Consider the following 20,943-nt stretch of genomic DNA (forward strand, 5'->3'; position numbering starts at 1 on the left):
ACTGGGACATTCAGCCTCTGGCAACTGGATAAAGCAGAGGACGAGACGGTTGGACGGCATCACCGACTCAATGATTGTGAGCAGGCTCTGGGAGATGGTGGGGAACAGGGAAGCCTGGGGCGCTGCAGGCCCGGGTCCCAAAGAGTCGGACACGACTGAGTGACTGAACAACAGCCAAGACACAAAGCGAGGCCCACTCAGATCGTCCCTCTCAAGTCTGTTACGTAAAACCAGAGATGACGATTCTAATGGGCTCCAATGGCTCGCTAAACTTAGGCAGGCCCCCTTCCTGAATTTATTTTCTCCCTGAATAAGTCTGTGTCAAGCCTGGACCAGAGCAGCTTTAATAAAGAAGCCTCCACGGGTTGAAATTAGAGCCCCAAGTAATTTTTCACATCAGAGACAAAAGAGACCTGCTCTACCGTTGCTGCTTTGCACTAGAAACCCACAGTGCACGAGCGTCTCCTCATTCTGGCATCCGCTCACCCCGCCTGTCCCAAACCTGCACCACCCATCCTCCTGTCCCCAGTCCCGGCACTTGCTATCCCTCCTGTCCCCCAACGCCAGCACCCACTGAAGGGGGCACCCCGCATTCTGGCATTGCCACCCTCTTATCCCCACATCCTCTTGGCCCACCTCCTAGGAGGAGCCGCAGACTCCTCTGAGGTCCACACGTTCCCTGTCCCTCTCAGGAACTGTCAGGGCAGGGATGCGGGATGTTCCTCTGTCTCGGTGACCCTCAGGATCACTGGCTTTGGGCCCAGGGAGAAGCCCTCTCTGAGAAGGAGAGGGGAAAAGCTGACCGAGTTCTCTGGGTCTGCCTCCTCCTATTAGGCAGAAAGTCTAAAACCTAATCCCACCCAAGAAGTGTGGCTAATAACAAAACTTGGATAAAAATTGAGAGCCAGGACCTCATCTAGCCATGCATTAAAGAAGAGTGTGCCCAAGCAAGACATCTCCCAGCACAATCAATGACCAGGGGTCTGACATCAGCCAGACCCGCTGCCTACAGTTCAAAGAGCAAAAAGCCTACAGCTTGGATCATTCCCCTGAGGGTATGTGGAGAGGCTGAAACTCTAGCCCAGCCAAAGAGCAGTGAGGGAGGGAGAGGCAGGTTTAACTGAAGCCAGAAAATAGGAGGCGTGTTCTTATTAAAATGCAAATTACTTACGTTCCCAGAGAAAACCCTCCAAAGGCTCCCCTCTGCCCTTAGTGTTAAGTTGCTAAGTCACGTCTAACTCTCTGTGACCCCAGGCTCCTCTGTCCATGGGATTTCCCAGGCAAGAATGCTGGAGAGGGTTATCACTGCCTTCTCCAGGGCATCTTCCCAACCCAGGGATTGAACCCAGGTCTCCTGCATTGCAGGCAGATTCTTTTACCATCTGAGCCACCAGGTGCCTCAGGTACAAGCCAATCCTCAGTCTCCCATCTCCGAGGCCCCGTGATCAGCTCCCAGTATTTGCCTGCCCTTCACCTAGGTGACTCTCACCCACCTGGTCTCACTTGACCCACTCCCCTGGGAAGCCCTCCTGGTCCACTACATCACCAGGGTCTGGAATCACCACATCCCATCCCATGAGGGCAGGGACCACAGTTCTCACTCCCCCCAACCCAAGGGAAGGGGTAACCTCCTGGGTGGGCACCTCAAGATTGCTGGGCGGGACAGCAAAGCCCGAGTGGAGACTGCAGTTAGAAGCCGGGTATTGGGCTCCCCTGATAGCTCAGTCGGTAAAGAATCCGCCTGCAATGCAGGAGACCCCCGGTTCACTTCCTGGCTCAGGAAGATCTGCTGGAGAAGGGATAGGCTACCCACTCCAGTATTCTTGGGCTTCCCCGTGGCTCATCTGGTAAAGGATCCGCCTGCCATGCAAGAGACCTGGGTTCGATCCCTGGGTTGGGAAGATCCCCTGAAGAAGGGAAACGCTACCCACTCCAGGATTCTGGCCTGGAGAATTCCATGGACTGTATAGTCCCTGGGGTCACAAAGAGTCAGATGCGACTGAGCGACTTTCTCTTACTTCCCTGAGCCTCTTATGTAAGAACATCTTGTTTAGGGTGGGAGGTTGGCTGGGCCGCTCTCTGGTAGCCAAGTTTATAATCACTGGCCAAGGCAGATCACAGGAGGGGCTACCTGACCCCAGCCCAGTCAAAGAAACAGCTCTCTGGTAGGAATTTGGAAGGAAGTTGCCAGATTGGCAGTCTTCATACTGTTTGAACATAAAAGTGTAACATTAGAATCACCTGGGTTGTGGGGATGACTGTATGCCATCTAGCCCAGGCTCAGAGAAAAGCTGCAGAGGGGAGAGAGAGAAGGAGAGAGACAGACAGACAGAGAGACTCCCTGCTCGTGACGTTTCCGGTTTAGTCCCACCCTGAGGCTTTCTTTCTTGGTCTGGCTTCTGAAGACGGCCTTCTACCCATAGGCTACCTCCCCAACCCAACTCACTTCTGCCTTAAACCAGCTCAAATTGGTTTCTTCGTTCATATCCAAAGAGTAAGACAGATCTGCTTAGAAATTAATTCCTGACATCCCTCATTTCTGGAGAAGGCAATGGCAAGCCACTCCAGTACTCTTGCCTAGAAAATCACATGGACATAGAAGCCTGGTGGGCTGCAGTCCATGGGGTCGCTACTAGTCAGACATGACTGAGCAACTTCACTTTTACTTTTCACTTTCACACATTGGAGAAGGAAATGGCAACCCACTCCAGTGTTCTTGCCTGGAGAATCCCAGGGACGGCGGAGCCTGGTCGGCTGCCATCTATGGGGTTGCACAGAGTCGGACACGACTGAAGAGACTTAGCAGCAGCAGCAGCATCCTTCATTTCTGTATGAACTTACACATCAGTGGGAATATATTTTTTTTAAACATAAAATGCCCCCATTCCATGCCCCATTTGGTGATCTAAAAAAAAATCACAGACATCGCAAATCACTTTCTAATGATTCAGGTTTCATAGTGACGACCCATCTGTCAGGGGGAGAAATGATTTTAAAATGTCAGCCACTTAGAAGGTGATGAGAAGTGATGAGAAGTTGCCTGAGAAGGCATCTGTTTGGATGGGGTAGCGGGGAGGAGGGGCTGGGGACCCTGAGTTGCTCAGAGTCACCACCTCCCCTTTAGAATAACTCCTGGGGAACCGCAGGGAAGACAAAGGGGGAACTGTCCATGGTCCCACATCCGAAACCAAGACACAAAGTGCCCTCTCTGACCTCGGCCCCCTGTCCTCCAGTGAACTCACTCAGATGCCTCCCTTGCCATCCTCTGACCTCATCTGAGCCAGTGAGCCTGGAGGAGCCGTGTCCCCCCGCCAGCCCTCACACATCTAGCTGGACGTACCCACAAACCAGGCAGACCAGCGTCCCCGAGAACTTTGACCACCAACCCCACAGGCCCTCGGCACACCCAGCCAGCATCACCACCGTCCTTTCTGAAGCCAGCCTGTCCTCCGGCCCCCACGGCCCTCACTTCAGACTTTCATCTCCTCTATCCCCTCTCCCCTCTCCCCCAACCCCATCCTCACAGCCGACCACCTAGGCTCACACTTCCTTTGAGAAGACGAGAGCCATGCGGTTGGAACTCCAAGCCATCCCTCCATCGATTCCCAGAGGCTCTGCTCCCACCCCCATGGTGACAAAGGACACATCCTTCTGGCCCTTTGGTGACACATCCCTCGTCACCTTCTCTGGACCCCGATCTTTCCACACAGGCCAGGTGCCTCCAGCATCTCCAATTGTCTTCCTGCTTCCCCAAACCTCTCCAATCCGCCCATGTTGACCACGTATTCTAGCCCGCTTCCAGTCTAACTGGTCTCTGCTTCCGTCCCACTCCAGCCTGGCCTCTGCCTTTCAGTCGGAGCGGTCCTCCAAGAGTCCAAACATCATCACCGAATGAGTCTCCCACGGCCACCTCCCCAGGCCCCACAGGACCTGATCCCGGCCCCTCCTGTACCATCTCCCCCACTCAACCCTCCTCTGCCACTCAGCATCTGCCAGCCCACGCCTGCCCACCCTCAGAGCACAGGGGCAAATTCACCCCCAAGGAGGGTTCTCTTTGGAAGATTTCTCAACCCTCACCAAACTAAAAGGGCCCCTCTACCATTATCGTTCTGCACAGCATCCTGGCCTTTTCCTTAAAAAAAAAACTTATTTGGCTCCACTGGGTCTTACTTGCGGCATGTGGATTCTCCCTGACCAGGGATCTAACCTCGGGGCCCCCACACTGGGAGCTGAGTCTTAGCCACTGGACCACCAGGGAAGTCCCATCCTGCCCTTTGCTGAAGCATCATTCATCACAGTGGGTAAAGATAGATTTCTCTGGTGATTTGTTTAATGCTCATCTCTCTTCCCCCAGGGCTTCCTTCATGGCTCAGATAGTAAAGAATCGGCCTACAATGTGGGAGACCCGCGTTCGACCCCTTCTCCTGGAGGAGGGCAGGGCAACCCACTTCTTGCCTGGAGAATCCCATGGACAGAGGAGCCTGGCAGGCTACAGTCCCCGGGGTCGCAGAGAGTGCACGCCTGAGAGTAAGCGCATCTCTATTCCTCCACTGATAATTCATGGAGGCGTCTCTTTTTTTTTTTAACTAAAACACACCCACACGTGTTGAACAAGTGAATGAAGGAGAGGAAGCTTGGGCTGGGACGTGTGACTCCTCAGGTCCTGAAAGCCCACCCTGTCTCAGCTAAAAGGAGCCTCAGCTTGGGCACGGCCCTCGCCTCGCCCATGAAGGCACACCAGGAAATCCACCTTATTTGCAGGTTAACGTCCTGCCCTTCCTTCCACGCTCAGCTAGAGAGACCTGCAGTCACTAGAACTTCAGACTGATCTGTGTGGCTTCTTGGGGTTTCCCAGGTGGCGCTAGTGGTAAAGAACTCGCCTGCTGATGCAGGAGACATAAGAGACGCAGGTTCCATCCCTGAGTGGGGAAGATCCCCTGGAGGAGGGCACGGCAACCCACTCCAGCATTCTTGCCTTGGAGAATCTCATGGACAGAGGAGCCTGGCAGGGCTGCAGTCCATGGGGTCACACAGAGTCGGACATGATTGGAGCGATTCAGAACGCACATGTGACTTCTTGAGTTTCTTGAGGAAACTCAACCAGAATAGGTTCCAGGCTACCCAGAGCTGCTTCACACAGGAACCAGTAAAGACTGGAGGGCAAATAAAACCATGCCTCCTGGAACATGAATGTGGGCGCTATTATTTTGGGAATATATTTCTGTAGTTACTTCACTGTACCTGTTCCACTGATATTGCAGAGGACATATTTAGCTCAGGATATAAAAGGCTGGGGTTGCAACAAAATATTATTGAGCTGTAAAAAGGAATGATGTACTGGCCATACTCTAACATATATGCACCTTGAAAACATACTAGGTAAAAAAGTCACTCACAGAGAATCACACATTGTCCAATTCCATTCATAAGAAATGTCCAGAAGAGGTAAATCCATAAGACGGAAAGTGGTAATTGCTTGAGGTGGGACTGGGGGGCGAGGGGTGGGTTGGCAGGTGACTGCTAAAGTGTCCAGGGTTTCTTTGGGAGGTGATGAAACTGTTCTTAAATTTTTTAAAAATTTCATTTATTTTACTGGCTGTGCATATGTGATCTTAGTTCCCTAACCAGGGATCGAACTTCTACCCCTTCAGTAGAAGCTTGGAATCTTAACCACTGGACCGCTAGGGAATTCCCAAGAATGTTCTTAAGCTAATTGCAATGGGAGTTGCACAATTCTGTGACTCTATTGAGACCATTGATTTGTATGATTAAGGGGTGAACTGTGTAGTTTGTGATTTCTAGCTCAATAAGGCTGTTAAAAAAAAGAAGAAGAAAAGGCTAGGGGTATCTGGCAGGGAGAAAGAGGTTTCCATGAGCACAAGTATTGGGTTCTTCAGTTATGACGCTCTTTGCTTTTCCTTTGCTTCTATACTTATTTGAAAAAAAAACCAAAAAACCCACACCAGTCCCCGTGTCAGGATTGCAAACCAGAAATCCATAGTACCATCAGAGGGTAATTAACACTTGATTTTTAAATGTAGCTTTATAAAATTGGAATCAAATGAACCAAGAATTTCATTTTATGATTGGAAGACACTAGGAAAACAAAGTAAGGCTGTCATGTAACATATTTAAAGGCTGCAGGTAAGCATTTGATCTGTTGGCTTAACGCTAGGGATACATCGATAAAATGCCTATTGGCAGTCCAGAGAATTAGTCATTTTAGGGCCCAAACGCAAGACTGGAAGATTAACTAGGAGTCAGGCAATACTCTGTGAACTTACATGACATATCCATAAATTCTAGAGCTTCCTGAGAACTCAGATTAAAATCGTTCTTCTCAGTAACATCCACTTTATCCCATTTCCTTATTCTTCTCCTTCCCTCCCCTCTTGCTGCCAATCTGATTACTAAAAGCACTTTTCTTTTTTTTTTTTTGGCCATGTGGCATGCAGGATCTTAGTTTCCCTACCAGGGATCGAACCCATGTCCCCTACAGTGGAAGGGCAGAGTCTAACCCCTGAGCCACAGGGAAGCCCAGCTAAAAGCATTTTTGACCTAAGACAATTCTATCGCTTATCTGACACGGATGTTATGAACAAGGATAAAGGACAGGAGGAAGGCTCACGAGAGAAGACAACAGTGTCAGGGTAGGGCGGGTGCCATGACGCGTTGCTCCAAACTGCCTTCTGTTCACACGACCACCGCCTCGCCAGGAGGCAGGGTCTCCAAGCAGCTGGCAGAGGGTGTGTCCTTACCACACGCGTAGAAGACCGAGAGGTATTTTTTCACTCCTGGCAGACAGGGGCTTCCGAAATGGCGGTTGTTGACAAGGACTTTGCACCTCTGCTTCCCGTAACATCTCCTGGATAGCACGTGCAGTGCCGAGTAAGACAGACAATCTGAGAGGCAGGAGACATCGAAAACTTTTAGGTTAGAATCCATGTGTGGCTTCGGTTTTTTTCTGAGCCAGACTTCACATTTCATGGAGATCAGCTGTGATTATTCGCTTATTTTCCGTCTCATTAAAGCACCCCACAGTAGGCTGAATACTATACAGGCAGTGCTGGAAAGGCTTACTTTAATCAGCTTACTCTAATACTCTGCTGTCATGGTCTGAAAACCTATCTATATATTATATTGTGTTATATATTATTAGAGATTAATAAAATTTTATTTTCTCTCTTTAGTTTTTATTGGAATATAATTGTTTTATATAATGCTGTGTTAGTTTCTGCCATACAACAACATGAATCAGCTATAGGCATTCAGCCGTCCCCTCCCTCTCAGCCACACGCCCATCCCAACCTTCCAGGCCATCACCGAGCCCCAGACTGAGCGCTTCCCGCTGACTGTCTCACACACAGCAGTGCGCATCTGTCAGTGCTCCTCTTCCAATTCATAGCCCCTCTCGCTTCCCCCTGCGGCGTCCACATCTCAGTTCCCTGCATCCACGTCTCTATCTCTGCCCTGCAAATAGGTTCATCTGTACCATTTTTCTAGATTCTGTATGTACGCGTTAAGATGCGATAGCTGTTTTTCTCTTTTGACTTCACTCTGTATGACAGACTCTTGGTGTACCCACGTCTCTACACGTGAGCCAATCAGAAATCCTTATATATTTTTGAACAAGGGGGCCTACATTTGCATTTTACACTGCCCCTGCCCAGTCAGGTAACTGGCCTTGCATACGCAACAGGCAAAACATGTAGAACACTGAATAAAGACTCTTTCTTTCTCTCTTTTAGTTATTGGTTACGGCTCCTTGAAACAGTTTAGTTATTGGTTGATTCTGAGAATCCGTCTCTGCTGTGTGAACATAAGCAGTGTGAAGACAGGGGCTATTTCTATTCTGTTCATCATCTAACTTTCCCGGCCTGACCCGCTGTGGAAAGCCAACAGCTGATGAATGAATGAAAGGAAAATAGGCGGGTGGATGAATGAACATTTGCTCTGTCAGCACCCTGGCACAAGGTCTCCACACTCACTAAATATCAGCTGAGCACGCATGGAGAATGAGGGCCTGCACCACGCGCAGTCAGAAAGACACAGCCCAGAGGAGCCCGCCTCGCACCCACAGGGTGTGCGACACAGCGGAAGACAAGGCCCACACAGGCGGCCCGCCACCCAACCACGGGGGCCACAGGGTGAGCGCCAGCAGTGACCGGTGTGCGCAGGACGCAATGGGGTCGGGGAAGGCAGAGATTGCCGGGGACCAGAGTGGTCAGGACAGGCTTCACGGAGGAGGGGGCTTGGTCCTTGGAGAAGGAGCACGAACTGGGTACCAGCAGGCCAAGAGAGAAAGGTGTAAACACCAAAGCCAGTGAGTCGGAAGCACTTAGCAGGCGTCCAGGGGCTGAGCCTGAGCTGGAACAGCAGGTGTGGGCAGGGAAGCTGCGATACTCGACCAGGAAAAGCAAAAGAGAGCAAGATCCAACTTCTTCTGAACGCTGCCCTAGAGACTTTGAACTTTATTCTGCAAGTACCAGGGAGCCTAAGAAACGCCCTGATGCTTGGGTCCTTTGGGGACATCACTATTGGGTGCCCTGGGAGAGACAAGGAACCAAAGGGAGGGAGGCTGGTTTGGAAGCAATTTTAATCATACACGTTGGGAGGAGTTCAGGGCTTGAAGGCCAGGGAACAGAGAGGGAGAGATCTCTAGAGACCTTGCAAAGTTCAGCTCGCTCACAGGAACGGCAAACACTGCCGAGGCTGTGTTCTCAGCCCTCATGTGTCTCAGGAGATAGGCTGTCTATTAGACATCTTATATTTCATAGAAAATATACAGAGAATATGTTATTAGTATCGTAAGTTGTTTATGTAACAGTATGCAGCTAGATAAAGGTGGGGAAGCTCACATCTCAGAGAAGTTCCATCTCTCTCTCTTATATTAATATTTCAGAGATCTGTTAGAGTCCAGTTGAAAGCCAGAATCTGTGGTAAACACCAGAAAGGTGGGAAGACAATGATCTTAAGGAAATGACAAATAAATACACACACATGTATATATGAAACATACAAATTAGATATGTTTATTATATGTATATATTCTTACATATAACAATATATGGAGCATGCTTATATGGTCCATATAAACACATGTGTATAAATGTGTATGTATATGTGCATATGTATGAATGTATATGCACATATTTTTGCGATATAGCTTGTTTGGTTTAGTTGCTAAGTCACGTCCAACTCTTTTGTTACCCCATGAACTGTAGTCCACCAGGCTCCTCTGTCCGTTGGATTTTCCAGGCAAGAACACTGGAGTGGGTTGCCATTTCCTTCTCCATGTTATATACCTAAAAGCATGTAATATGGATATCTCAGCAAATGATGAGGAACATTATTATGAAGGCACTTGCTCTGAATATCTTCATGAAGGTTCTGGTTTCTTTGCCAAGTCCAGTCCCACGATGCCTGGTCACTGGAGTGCAGGGCACACGGTAGGCACCCAACAATGATGCATTCAATGAATGGATCGGTGGACTGGCATGGACACCAGGAAATGCGAACATCCCATACATCTGGCTTTGGAAGGTGTTCTAGGAGGTGACCCATGAGTTCGAATCTATGCTGAGAAAAGCTGCCTGGAGGGGCCGCCGGAAGCTGTCATCCCCTTGTTGGCCCCTAGATCAGTTCTACTTGGCAGCTTGCATCTGTTTTCTGACTGCTTCTGAATACTTCAGTCTAAAGGATGCATCTTGCTGAACCGAATTTGGTGGGGTTCTCATGAATGACAGAAAAATAAGCAGAGCAAATCAGGCAGCCGTTGAGGATGGAATGAAACGTTTTGAAGTGCCAGAGCATCAAGCATGTCTCTGTGAAGAGTAAAGACTAACAGCCTGAACAGTGTTCTGAAGGCAGCCCACCCAGGGCTCAAATTGGACCACGTAAAGTGGGCTTGATAAAGAGATATTACAAAGGCGTGAATGGGATATGAACACCTCACAGGATGGTCAGGGCCCTGAAGCGAGGAACAGCAGAGAGAGGCTACCAGCCCAAGCCTGAGGAGGAGGGTAATGGTTTCCAGAACCCAGGGTGGGTTGCCCCCGCAAGCGGACTGCAGCATGGGCTGGTCTGCAGTGGGCGCTTGTGATGCTCCCGGTGTGTCATTTGTGTCCCTTAGCCACGTTTGTGCCCGGATCTCTTACTGGATGGGGAGCTCCTGGAGGGCACTTGGGTTTCTCTGCTGTTTGCCCAGCACCTACTATCTGTTCAACTTACTGAGACTCTGTGTTCCTCCCCTATAGCTCAAGGAACATCATTTTTACCGTCTTTCTGTGAGACTTGTGCAAAGCAACTGCAGGAGTCAAAGCCCACATACATGTGAACTGTTCTCACCAGCTGTCGCTGAGGTTGAATGAGCTCCCTCGCTGAGCCTGTTTCCTTAGAGGGACAGTGATGATACGGAGTGCCTGCTCATTTACTGGTTGGCATGACTATTGCATGAATGTTACATTTAGAGGGCCCAATGGCAGCATCCAGTGTTCGTCACTTACCGTGACTGACATAGGGCCGCTACCTTAGATGGGAAAGCGGTACTTCTACAAAAGGCCTTTGAGACTTGGATAATTTATAGTCTAAACTAAATGCCTTCTTTGGTTCTTTCAAGTGAAAACAGGCATATGGAATGATGAGACCTGTATACTGGAAGGAGACTCACTAAGATTCTCAGCATTATTCTCGGTGCTATTTTTGGCCGATGAGAAAGAATTTTCCCCCCTATTGATTTTAAGATACTTTCCAAGTTTTTGTGAGTTTACATTGGTTTGAAATGAAAGCGTACAAAATGAACTTTCTTAAAAAGAAAAACAAAATTCATATCTGGATAGAAGACAGCTTTTAAATATGAGTGTCTCTGGGGTAATTTTTTTCAGAAATGTAAATTTTTCTGCAAATGTAATGATAAATGATCCTTTTGTATACCTCAATTTGCCCCAGGAGCTATGGGAAGTTTATCTGGGAGTAAAGATATATCCTTTGAATTTTCTTCCAGTTTATTTAAAATTGTTTATTAAAGTAGGATTACTTTACAATGTTGTGTTAGTTTCAAGCATATAGCAAAGTGATTCAGTTACACATATATATTCTTTTTCAGGGTCTTTGCCGTTATAGGTTATTACAAGATGTTGAATATAGTTCCCGGTGCCACACGGTAGGTCCGTGTTGTTTGCCTGCTTTATATTTAGTAGTGTGTATCTGTTAATCCCAAACTCCTAATTCATCTCTCCTCAGTCCCCTGTAGTTCATTTTCATTACTATTTTTCATTGCTTTGGGGTGCACAGGGTTGATTGTGAATATTTTTGCTGTCTTTAGGAGCCTTATTATTTGGACATTTATCAATTGGAAATTTATCTATTATTAGCACATTTATCGGAGAAGGAAATGGCAACCCACTCCAGTGTTCTTGCCTGGAGAATCCCAGGAATGGGGGAGCCTGGTGGGCTGCCCTCTATGGGGTCGCACAGAGTCGGACACGACTGAAGCGACTTAGCAGCAGCAGCAGCACATTTATCAATTGGAAAAAACCCTTCCATCTCAAGATTGAGACTGAGCTGTATGATTTCTGTATAAGCCACCGATATTGAAAAGAAGTAACAAAAGAATTAGGAAGTTATCCTTGGAAGTCCAACAACAATTGCTGTTTTTCTGGAAGCTACTATTTTTTTCTGTTTCAAATACATGTTTATAGCTGAAAACTTGAAAACCACAAATACTCCTAAACCAGGAAAATAAAAATCCTCAGTAAATTCCACTAATCAAGAAAAACAATGACTAACCTTAAAAGAGCATCCTTCTAGTCACTTTTTTATATTTAAACGTCCTTCCCCCCTCAATGGATCACATACATATGACTCTGTGTGCTACTTTTCCTCATTTATTTGCATATTTATGAAAAGTTTTAAACAGAAGCATCATTTTAAACAGTTGCATAGTTTCTCACTTTATAAATGTACCAGCTCTGTTTACAATACCCCATTGGTAGACGTTCCGATGGTTTCCATTGTTTAATGCCATAAAGAATTCTGCGTGAAACATCCTTAGAGCTAAATACTTGCACACAAGCATGACGGTTTCTAACTCTTGGAAGTAGATTGCTTTGTCAAAGGGTATTCAAAATATTAAAGCTTTTGATATACACTGCCAAGCCGTTCAGAAGGGTTGTATCAATTCACACTCTTGCCAGAACTGTATGAGAGCCCCAGAAACTTTGTATTTTCTTAGGACGTGTGCCTGATCATGTTTCTTAAGGCTAACAGAGGAAGAGGGTGGGAAAGACTCTATTTGTAAGACCACAATCCTTTTGGACCCAGGAGGTCCTGTGACCAGCGTGATTTACAGAGACAGGCTTCTGCACTCATAGTTACCCTGGAAGCAAAAGAATTTATCTTGGTGAGAGTGAAAGAACCCATGGTGTATTTTTAGGAAGAGGCCCAAGGTAATTCAGGTCCTATGTAGCTCTGACCATTTCCTTGTTGACACTGAGTTCTGAACCATTGGCAGGATTCTTTTTTTTTTTAAGTGGTTATTTCCCTCCCAACCTGATTTTGTTTGCACCTCTCTGCCTGGCAAACTACCCTCCGCCCCAATACATGTGATAACAAGATACTCAACTATTTAATTTTTATATTTTTGGCTACCGTTTCACACTGAAACTGCAGTTAATCGCTCTTTACAACCTGTGTTTATTTAGATAATTAGGCTGGTTGCTCTTACGAGACTGTCTTGGCAGTGGGAGCCCCTGGCACCTTGATCTTTGGCTGAAAAGTCCAGGCCTGCCCACACTTGGCATTGGGGTGGCCTCAGTCCAGCCTTTGAGGCCCATTTGGGGGTTTTTCTCACTCTCTTATTAAGGAAATAGCACCCCTGGAGCCCACCCAGAAAGTGTAACTGCTGCAGGAAATGACGTGCTGTGGTGGACACCCAGCCAAGGGAGCTGCAGTCCATGCCCAGGTCTGTGGGAAGGTATATCCTTTCTTGTGTCAGATGCTGCTCCACTGGGGTTTCTCTGGGACCAGCGCTGACCAATCACTTTTCTATTTTCTTTCAGTTTCTCTTCCAATACAGGAGCCGTAACTTCTTTCTTTTTTAAAAAATATTCTGGATGCACCACGTGACATGTGGGATCTTAGTTCCCTGACCAGAAATCAAACCCATGTCCCCTGCATTGGAAGCTCAGAGTCTTAACCACTGAACGTCCAGGTGCGTCCCAAGAGGAGCTGTAAGTTCTGAAGGATGTGACTTGCCTGAAGATCTTTCAGAAATGTCTTTGGGTCATCACCTTCAAGAGAGACACCAGAGACAGCAGATCTGTGTTTAAACCTGTATGACCAGTTCAGTTCAGTTCAGTTGCTCAGTCGTGTCGGACTCTCTGAGACCCCATGGACTGCAGCACACCAGGCCTCCCTGTCCATCACCAACTCCTGGAGCTTACTCAGACTCATGTCCATCGTGTCGGTGATGACATCCAACCATCTCATCCCCTGAGGTCCCCTTCTCCTCCTGCCCTCAATCTTTCCCAGCATCAAGGTCTTTTCAAATGAGTCAGCTCTTTGCATCAGGTGGCCAAAGTATAGGAGTTTCAGCTTCAGCATCAGTCCTTCCAATGAACACCCAGGACTGCTCTCCTTTAGAATGGACTGGTTGATCTCCTTGCAGTCCAAGGGACTCTCAGGAGTCTTCTCCAACACCACGGTTCAAAAGCATCACTGTTTTGACAACTGGCATGGTCATCGGCCTTGCTGCTCTTTCTAAGTTTTTGCTTGAAAGCTGTGATGATCAGCCTTTGCGTTAGTTCCTAGGGCTGCGGTAACAAAGACCACACACTGGGTGCCTTAAACAATAGAATTTTGTGTCCTCTCAGTTCTGAGGTGGCAAGCTGGAGATGTCTGGCAGGTTGGCCCCTTCTGAGGATCCCTTTCTTGCAAGTGGCCGACCTCTCCCTGTGTCCTCACGGCGTCTTCCCTGTGTGCTTCCGTGTCCTGAGCTCCCCTTCCTGTGAGGACAGCGGTCACATTGGATGAAGGCCCTCCTATATTACCTCAAATTAGTCCCTGCTTTAAAGGCGCATCTCCTCAAATGGTCACATTCTGAGGTACTGGGGGTTAGGACGTCAACAAGGGGATTTTAGGAGGACACAATTCAGTCCATAACAGCCTTCCGATGGCCCTCCATGGAACTCACATCCATGTGCAGCCTCCTCCTTCGAGGAATCAGCTGGTCTCTGTGATGGTAGACTCTGGAGAGGTGACAGGGTGTGGCTTCCATTTGCTCCTCTGCCTCTCGGGCTCTGGAGGAAGCCGGCTGCCATGTTGCAAGGAAGCTCAAGAGACCCAAGTGGGGAGAACCAAGGCCACCCATCAACAGCCAGCACCAACTTGTCCATCACATAAGGGAGCCTCCTTGGATGCTCAGCCCTCAGATGACCGCACCCCAAGCCGATAGCCTGGCTGCAACTCTGCAAGGCCTCATGAGACCCTAAGTAAGAACTTCCCAACTAGGCTACCCTGGAACCCCTGCCCCCCAGAAACTGTGAGGCGCTAACTGTTCATTTTTGTTTTAGCCATTAAACTTGGGAGTATTTCACTACATTGCAATAGCCTCTGGAGTGCAGTGGCTAGTAAACTGCAGCACGCCAGGCCTCCCTGTCCTTCACTATCTCCCAGAGTTTGCTGAAGTCCATGCCCACTGAGTCGGTGAGTCTCCCGAGCCGCCCCATCCTCCTGCCGAGTAGCTGAGCGCTAAAGCCTCGCTCCGCTCTGCTTCCTGAGCGCGTGTGACGAGCTGCACTGGGTACCCAGACTCTGAGCCTGCGGGATGCCCCAGACTCTAGCTTATATCGCAAGAGGAAAAGCACACACAACTCCTTGCAGAGGCCCACGGTGAGCCCTGACCACTTGGCCTTCAGGCAGCTATCCTTCCAAGTTCATGCCAGGTTCCAGGGCCAAAAATAAACAGCCCTTTCTCCTTCTTCAAAGCGCTAAGGCTGAGCCACAGTAATAACTGGGAACCGAGAACAGAGCTCTCACATCGGCGGCCCGTGGACCGGATGTGGCCTGTAGGCATGTTTTGTTTGGCTCTCATAGTGTTTTAAAAATTGGAAAACTTAACATTAAAAAAAAAAAATCAGATTTCCAGCATCTCACGAGAGGTTGGAAGCTATGACAACACCAGGCCCACATACCAAGCCGGCAACCATCCACTTGCTGAGCCCGGTGTGGAAGCCTCACTTAGGAAGGAGGGATGGTGGTGGTTCTGATTCCTTCATGGGGCTCAAGATTCACTCGGGCACCTACTCTGTGCCAGGCCCTGCTCTGCTGGCTGGGAATCCTCACGGCAGAGACACACATCACCTCTGCAGAGCTGGCCCTCTCCTGGGCAGAGAGACCACAAGCACCTACGTGACTCTAGACTGTGAAGACCATCAGACAAGGACAGCTTGAGGCGGAGACCAGGACGCGGTGCCATGCTGGCGGGGTGCCTCGGAAGGGCTCTGAGATGACGTCCGTCTGGACTCCCGAATGATGAAACGAAGCTGGCCATGCAAAGACGTGGGGTGAGAACATCCCAGCCCAAAGGCAGAGCTTGTGCGAAGGCACTGCTGTGTGAATGAGTATGGAGGGCTCCAGACGCAGAGAAGGAAGGAGAGAGGCGGGACCACACTGGGGACTGGATTTATTCTAATCACAGGAGACAGAGTGGGGGGCTTCAAGTGAGATGGGGGCTGTGACCTGAGTTGCCTCAGATAAACTTCCTTCGACTGCTAAACAAAGAAGCGGCTAAGAGAGGGAACGGAATCAAGGAGAAGGGAGGAGGCCCAGATGGTCCAGATGAGAGAAGTCCAGAGTGGACTGGGAGCAAACGGGCTGGATTTGGGATCCTGAGCGCAGGGAGTGCCCACAAGACTTGCAGATGCAGCGGAAGGGGCATGGGGTCAAAAGAGGGAGTCCAGCTTTCTAAAGTGGGGGATATTAGAGTGTGTTTATGCCAAATAGGAAACCGACGATTCTGTGGGACAAACACGCCAAGTGCGGTTTAAAGCCTTCATGGACCGTTTACCGGCACCAAGGAGTAGAGAATTTCTTAGCGTTCAGTAAGATTAAGAAAGTTCATTGGCCCAGGCAGCCAAGGTTTCCTGGCTCCGCACACATGCACAGTCCCGCCCTTCAGTGCTGACCGGAAAGGTGAGCACCGAGTCGAGACCTCCACAGGGAGCTGGGGGACAAGATGAACAGGCCCGTCCAGCCTGGGTGGGAGAAGGTTTAGGGGGGAATGGATCCATGTACATGTATGGCTGAGTCCCTCTGCTGTTCCCCTGAAACTACCACGACACTGTTAACTGGCTATACCCCGATACAAAATGCTTTTGCTGCTAAAAAAAAAATCAGTGGGCATTTGAGATCGTGAGTGGACGGGGACCCAAGATGGTGAGATGAATGGACACTTTCAAGGACCCTTTCATCTTCCCCTGGGCCCGTTCACAGCGCAGAGCTCAGGGCCCGTGGGTCTCTGACACTGGGTGTTGGGTCATGAATGCAGTTGTGGGCGGGTAGGGGGGTGGGGGGAGAGGGCAGGCGTTCTGCCGTGTGACTCAGCCAGGGCTTCAAGCTTTTAAAACTGACCAGTCAAGCAAAGGGTTCAGTGTCCCATTCACAGACTTTTCCCGAGTCAAAAGGCTTATTCACGACTAACCCAAGGATTCCTTGAACTCTCCATGGGAACCTGTCTTTTAGCCACGGTGTCTGTTAATGTTTTCTTTGGCTGATGACTTTTCGCTTTAAACCTAACTCCTGAATCCAACTTCCCAGGAATGTAAGGCAGCAACTTCCAGAACGTCAGTCATTCAGCCTGCATGTGAGTCTACCAACTTCTGCTCAGAAGAACCCCTGATGAGTACTAAGTGACCCCACATCAAGGTTAAGAAGTGCAATCCCTTTCTGCAGATAGAGGTCAGGTCATCGGGGTGCCTTGTTCAGCTAAGCAAACGAGAGTATATAGGACATGCAAGGGGTCAGTGATCAGACTGGCCCTTTAGAAGGTGGCCTCCGCCACCCTGGGGGGAAAGCCATGTCTAGGGACAGGGGGCCTCCTGAGATGACCAGGCAACGGTCTCTTGATCTAACGCAGCAGCAGGAACAAGGGAGGACGAGGACAGGGTAGAGACATGAACGTTTGCAGATGTTACATGAGAGGGAAATTGGAGTTTCCAAACTCACAGGCTGGGGACCCGGGCATGGACAGACAGGGGAGCCACCCTCGTGAGTGTCTCTCTACCCACGTGGCAGCCGAGCCTGTTAAAATGGGGGCTAATTAAAAGAGGCCGGATGCCCACTTCAGGCTGCTTCTGCTGTCTGCTGGGCTGCCCTTCAGATACCCTCCACCATCCTGAGCAAGGGCCTTCCTTCCCTGAATGCTGGGTGCGGGGCCTCGGAGACATGGGACACGTGTTCCTTGTAAACTGGTTTTTGGTTCTCTCTCTAGACTTGCCTGAGAGTCTGCCTGTGTGGCTAGGTCACTTTCTTTCCTTCCCCCACCCCACCAGATCCAAGATATCACTTACACATGAACTTCTTTTTAAAATTAATTTCATTTCACATGTGATCCAGGGATCCACTGTAGCAATTTAACACATCAAGGAGCTCATTTCAGATTTGATGAGTGAAGTGCACCTTTTTTTCTGTTTCACAATCGAGTCTGTTCTCCCTGGTAACACGGCGGGTCTAGGCAAGGCTGTTTCACCACCGCAGATTGGGGACTGGGATCGTTGACTTCATGTATCATTTCAGCCAGACTACAGTGCCCAGGCGTTTGGTCAGACACCAGTCTAGATGTTGTTTCGAAGGTATTTTTAAGATATGACTAACATTAGACATAGAGAATAAACTTATGATTATCACAGGATTAAAGAGACGGGATAGATTAGGAATTTGGAGTTAACAGATACATTACATCTAAAATAGGTAAACAATAGGACCTGCTGTATAGCACAGGGAATTACATTCAATATCTTGTAATAACCTATAATGGAAAAGAATCTGTCAAAGGTGGCAACAGGTAAAGAATCCACCTGCCAATACAGGAGATGCAAGAGATGCAGATTTGATTCTTGGGTGGGGAGATCCCCTGGAGGAGGAAATGGCAACCCACTCCAGTATTCTTGCCTGGAGAATCCCATGGATGGAGGAGCCTGGTGGGCTACAGCTTATGGAGTCGCAAAGAGTCAGACACGACTGAGCGACTGAGCACACATGTATACAAAACTGAATCACCTTGCTGTACACCTGAAGCACTGTAAATCAACTGCATTTAAATTTTAAAACGATATGACTAACATTAAATCAGCAGACTTTGAGTAAAGCAGGTCACCCTCCATAACTTGAGTGGACCTCAACCGATCCATGGAAGGCTTTAAGAGCAAAGAGAGGTCATCTGAAAAAGCTTTTCTCCAGGCTGACACACAAAACTCTACCAGTATTTCCAGTCTGCTGTCCTGTGGAATTCAGACTCGAGACTGAATGTCAACTCTTACCTGCATTTTCAGACTGCCAACCTGCCCTGCAGATTCAAAGTTGCCAGGCTCCACAACTGCGTGAGTCAATTCTTTAAGAGCAATCTATCTATCTATCACCTACTGATTCTGTTTTTCTGGAGAACCCTAATAATAACAGAAGGTGACTTTGAAGGGTGGAATGTTTCCCTGGTGGCTCAGATGGCAAAGAATTTTCCTGCAATGCAGAAGACCTGTGTTTGATTCCTGGGCTGGGAAGATCCCCTGGAGGAGGGCATGGCAACCCACTCCAGTATTCTTGCCTGGAGAATTCCATGGACAGAGGAGACTGGTGGGCTACAGTCCATGGGACTGCGAAGAGTCAGACACAGTTGAGCGACTAACCCTTTTACTTTCACTTGAAGGATGGGGCTTTCAGACATCGTCTTAGCTCCACACTGCAGGTTTCTCAGAATGACTCGCTGAGCTCTTCTCCACCCTGCAGGCTCAGAGCCTTGCACAGGCTCTTCTCTCCACCTGGACACCTTCCGCAGGGCCTGCAGGCTGTCCTCGTCGCACCTCTGCCCAGCATGCCCATCACCCCGTGCCCTGTGCCTCCCTGCAGCACCCCGCCCGCCGGCAGCCTCTCCTCGCCTCACGTGCTCGTGCCCGTAATGCTCATCAGCTCCTGAAACTGATGTATTAGCTCGCGCACTGCCTGCTTTCGTATCGTGTCCTCGTCCACCGCGGGGAGGTCAGCTCCAGGTAGACTGTCGGTCACTAATGACTCTCCCAAGCCTGGGATGGGCCTTGCATACAGCAGGCACTCAATAATGACAAGGTGTAGACTAACCCAACAACAGACAGATTATGCAATGGGCAGGGGGGCGGAGAGGGGCAGAAAGAGGCAGACCCTGGTGAGTTGTTCCCCTCGCCCTTGACTTTCCCTCTAGCCAGGGTACCAGCCAGTGGGGACCGGAGCCCCAGTCTCCCCGGACAGCACCCTGATAGCACCCACATAAAACACCTACCAAAGGGGGGGAGTCGCTCGGCTTCCGAGGAGCAGACATCCCTCTCCTGGGTCCTCCTGCCGTAGGTCGCAGAGTAGATGTTGAGAAACTTGGACTCATGGCAGTGCAGTTTCAGCTCGTGGTCTTCACACACGGTTTTGTTTTTTAATTCATCTGAAGCAGAAACCAAAATTAGAGGCACCATCAGCTTCCCCAGAAGGACTCCGTGAGCATGGCCCGCATCCCGGGCAGCTCCCATTCCCCGCAGGACTGCGCCCCCGGAAGGGGACAGACGGCATGGCCCTGCCTGCCAGGGGCTCTCTGACCCTGCGAGCCTTCTGCAGGGGCGGCGGGGGGAGGGGAGGTGTGTGTGGGGGCAATGAGTGGACCACTGTAGAGACCCAGGGATTACACCAAGGACCAAACGGAGGACGAGAGACGTCAGGGTGGAGAGGGCAGGGCACGCTGGGCCAGTCCTAGGACAAGCCTGGCCATAAAGGGAGTTCCTCTCCCTCCCCACCTGAAGACATAGATTTCTTGATTCAAGGGAGCATTTTCTCAAATGTCATCTTGGGACCCACACAGCTGTGTGCTCAGTCCCTCAGCCATGTCCAACTCTTTTCGACCTCATGAACTATAGCCCTCCAGGCTCCTGTCCATGGAATTTCCCAGGCGAGAATCCTGGAGAGGGTTGCTGTTTCCTCCTACAGGGATCTTCCCGGCCTGGGAATTGAACCCGTCTCTTGAGTCTCCTGTATTGGCAGGAGGGTTCTTTACCACTTGTGTCACCTGGGAAGCCCCCACACAGGTAAAGACCAAGAATAATCTCAGAGGGAGTCCAGCTAAACTTCACCACCCAACTTCACAACATTCTCACATCCCATCTGTGTATCTACCAAGAGACGGAGAAACTATGGACAAGCAAATTATTTCCTTTTCTAGGAAAGGAGCAAAAATCAAGGCACCGTGTCTGTGAACAATCCCTCCTTGAAACACAAGATCCTATCACACAGCACAGGGAACTACAGCCAATACCATGTGATAAATCCTAATGGGAAAGAATATGAAAAAAAGAATCCCTCTCTGGAGGTGTGAAGAGCTGGTTCCAAGTTTGGCAATTACAGAACAACGGGCCCTCGGGCTGGTGGGGGTCCCAGGAGAGGAAGATTCCAGCTCATGGTTAGTCCCCAAAGAATTTACAAAAAGTTTATTTGTTTAATCTGAGTACCACAGTGAAATTCTCTTTGCAGCGTTATACAGAGGTGACATTATAAATGCATCTTGGAGAAAATAGAGTTTATTGGGTTTTTTTAATAGAGTATACCAAAAAAAAATTCAATTAAATGTTTACTAATGAATGGATTTTTTTAGTAGTAGTATTTTTAAAGTAATAATAGTACTTAAAATAACATTAAATAACAATACTATTATTATAATAG

The 20,943-nt window shown here is 49.0% G+C and overlaps 1 protein-coding gene across 5 annotated transcripts in view; it reads right to left on the bottom strand.

Annotated features, from left to right (window-relative positions):
* Nucleotides 1-20,943, bottom strand: part of EVA1C (eva-1 homolog C) — a 98,205-nt gene that overhangs the window by 17,039 nt on the left and 60,223 nt on the right. For 4 of the 5 annotated variants that reach the window (XM_055421346.2, XM_055421329.2, XM_055421322.2 and 1 more), the window contains 2 exons: nt 19,526-19,678; nt 6,759-6,902 (listed from right to left, as the gene is read on the bottom strand). In XM_055421346.2, coding sequence (XP_055277321.1) covers nt 6,759-6,902; nt 19,526-19,678 — 297 coding nt within the window. The remainder of the gene's footprint in view (nt 1-6,758; nt 6,903-19,525; nt 19,679-20,943) is intronic. The other variant, XM_055421337.2, reaches the window with a different exon arrangement.

The sequence above is a fragment of the Moschus berezovskii genome, chromosome 1 (genome assembly GCF_049115385.1).
Source record: "Moschus berezovskii isolate FMDL1 chromosome 1, NW_MosBer_1.0, whole genome shotgun sequence".
In the NCBI taxonomy this organism is placed as follows: domain Eukaryota; kingdom Metazoa; phylum Chordata; class Mammalia; order Artiodactyla; family Moschidae; genus Moschus; species Moschus berezovskii.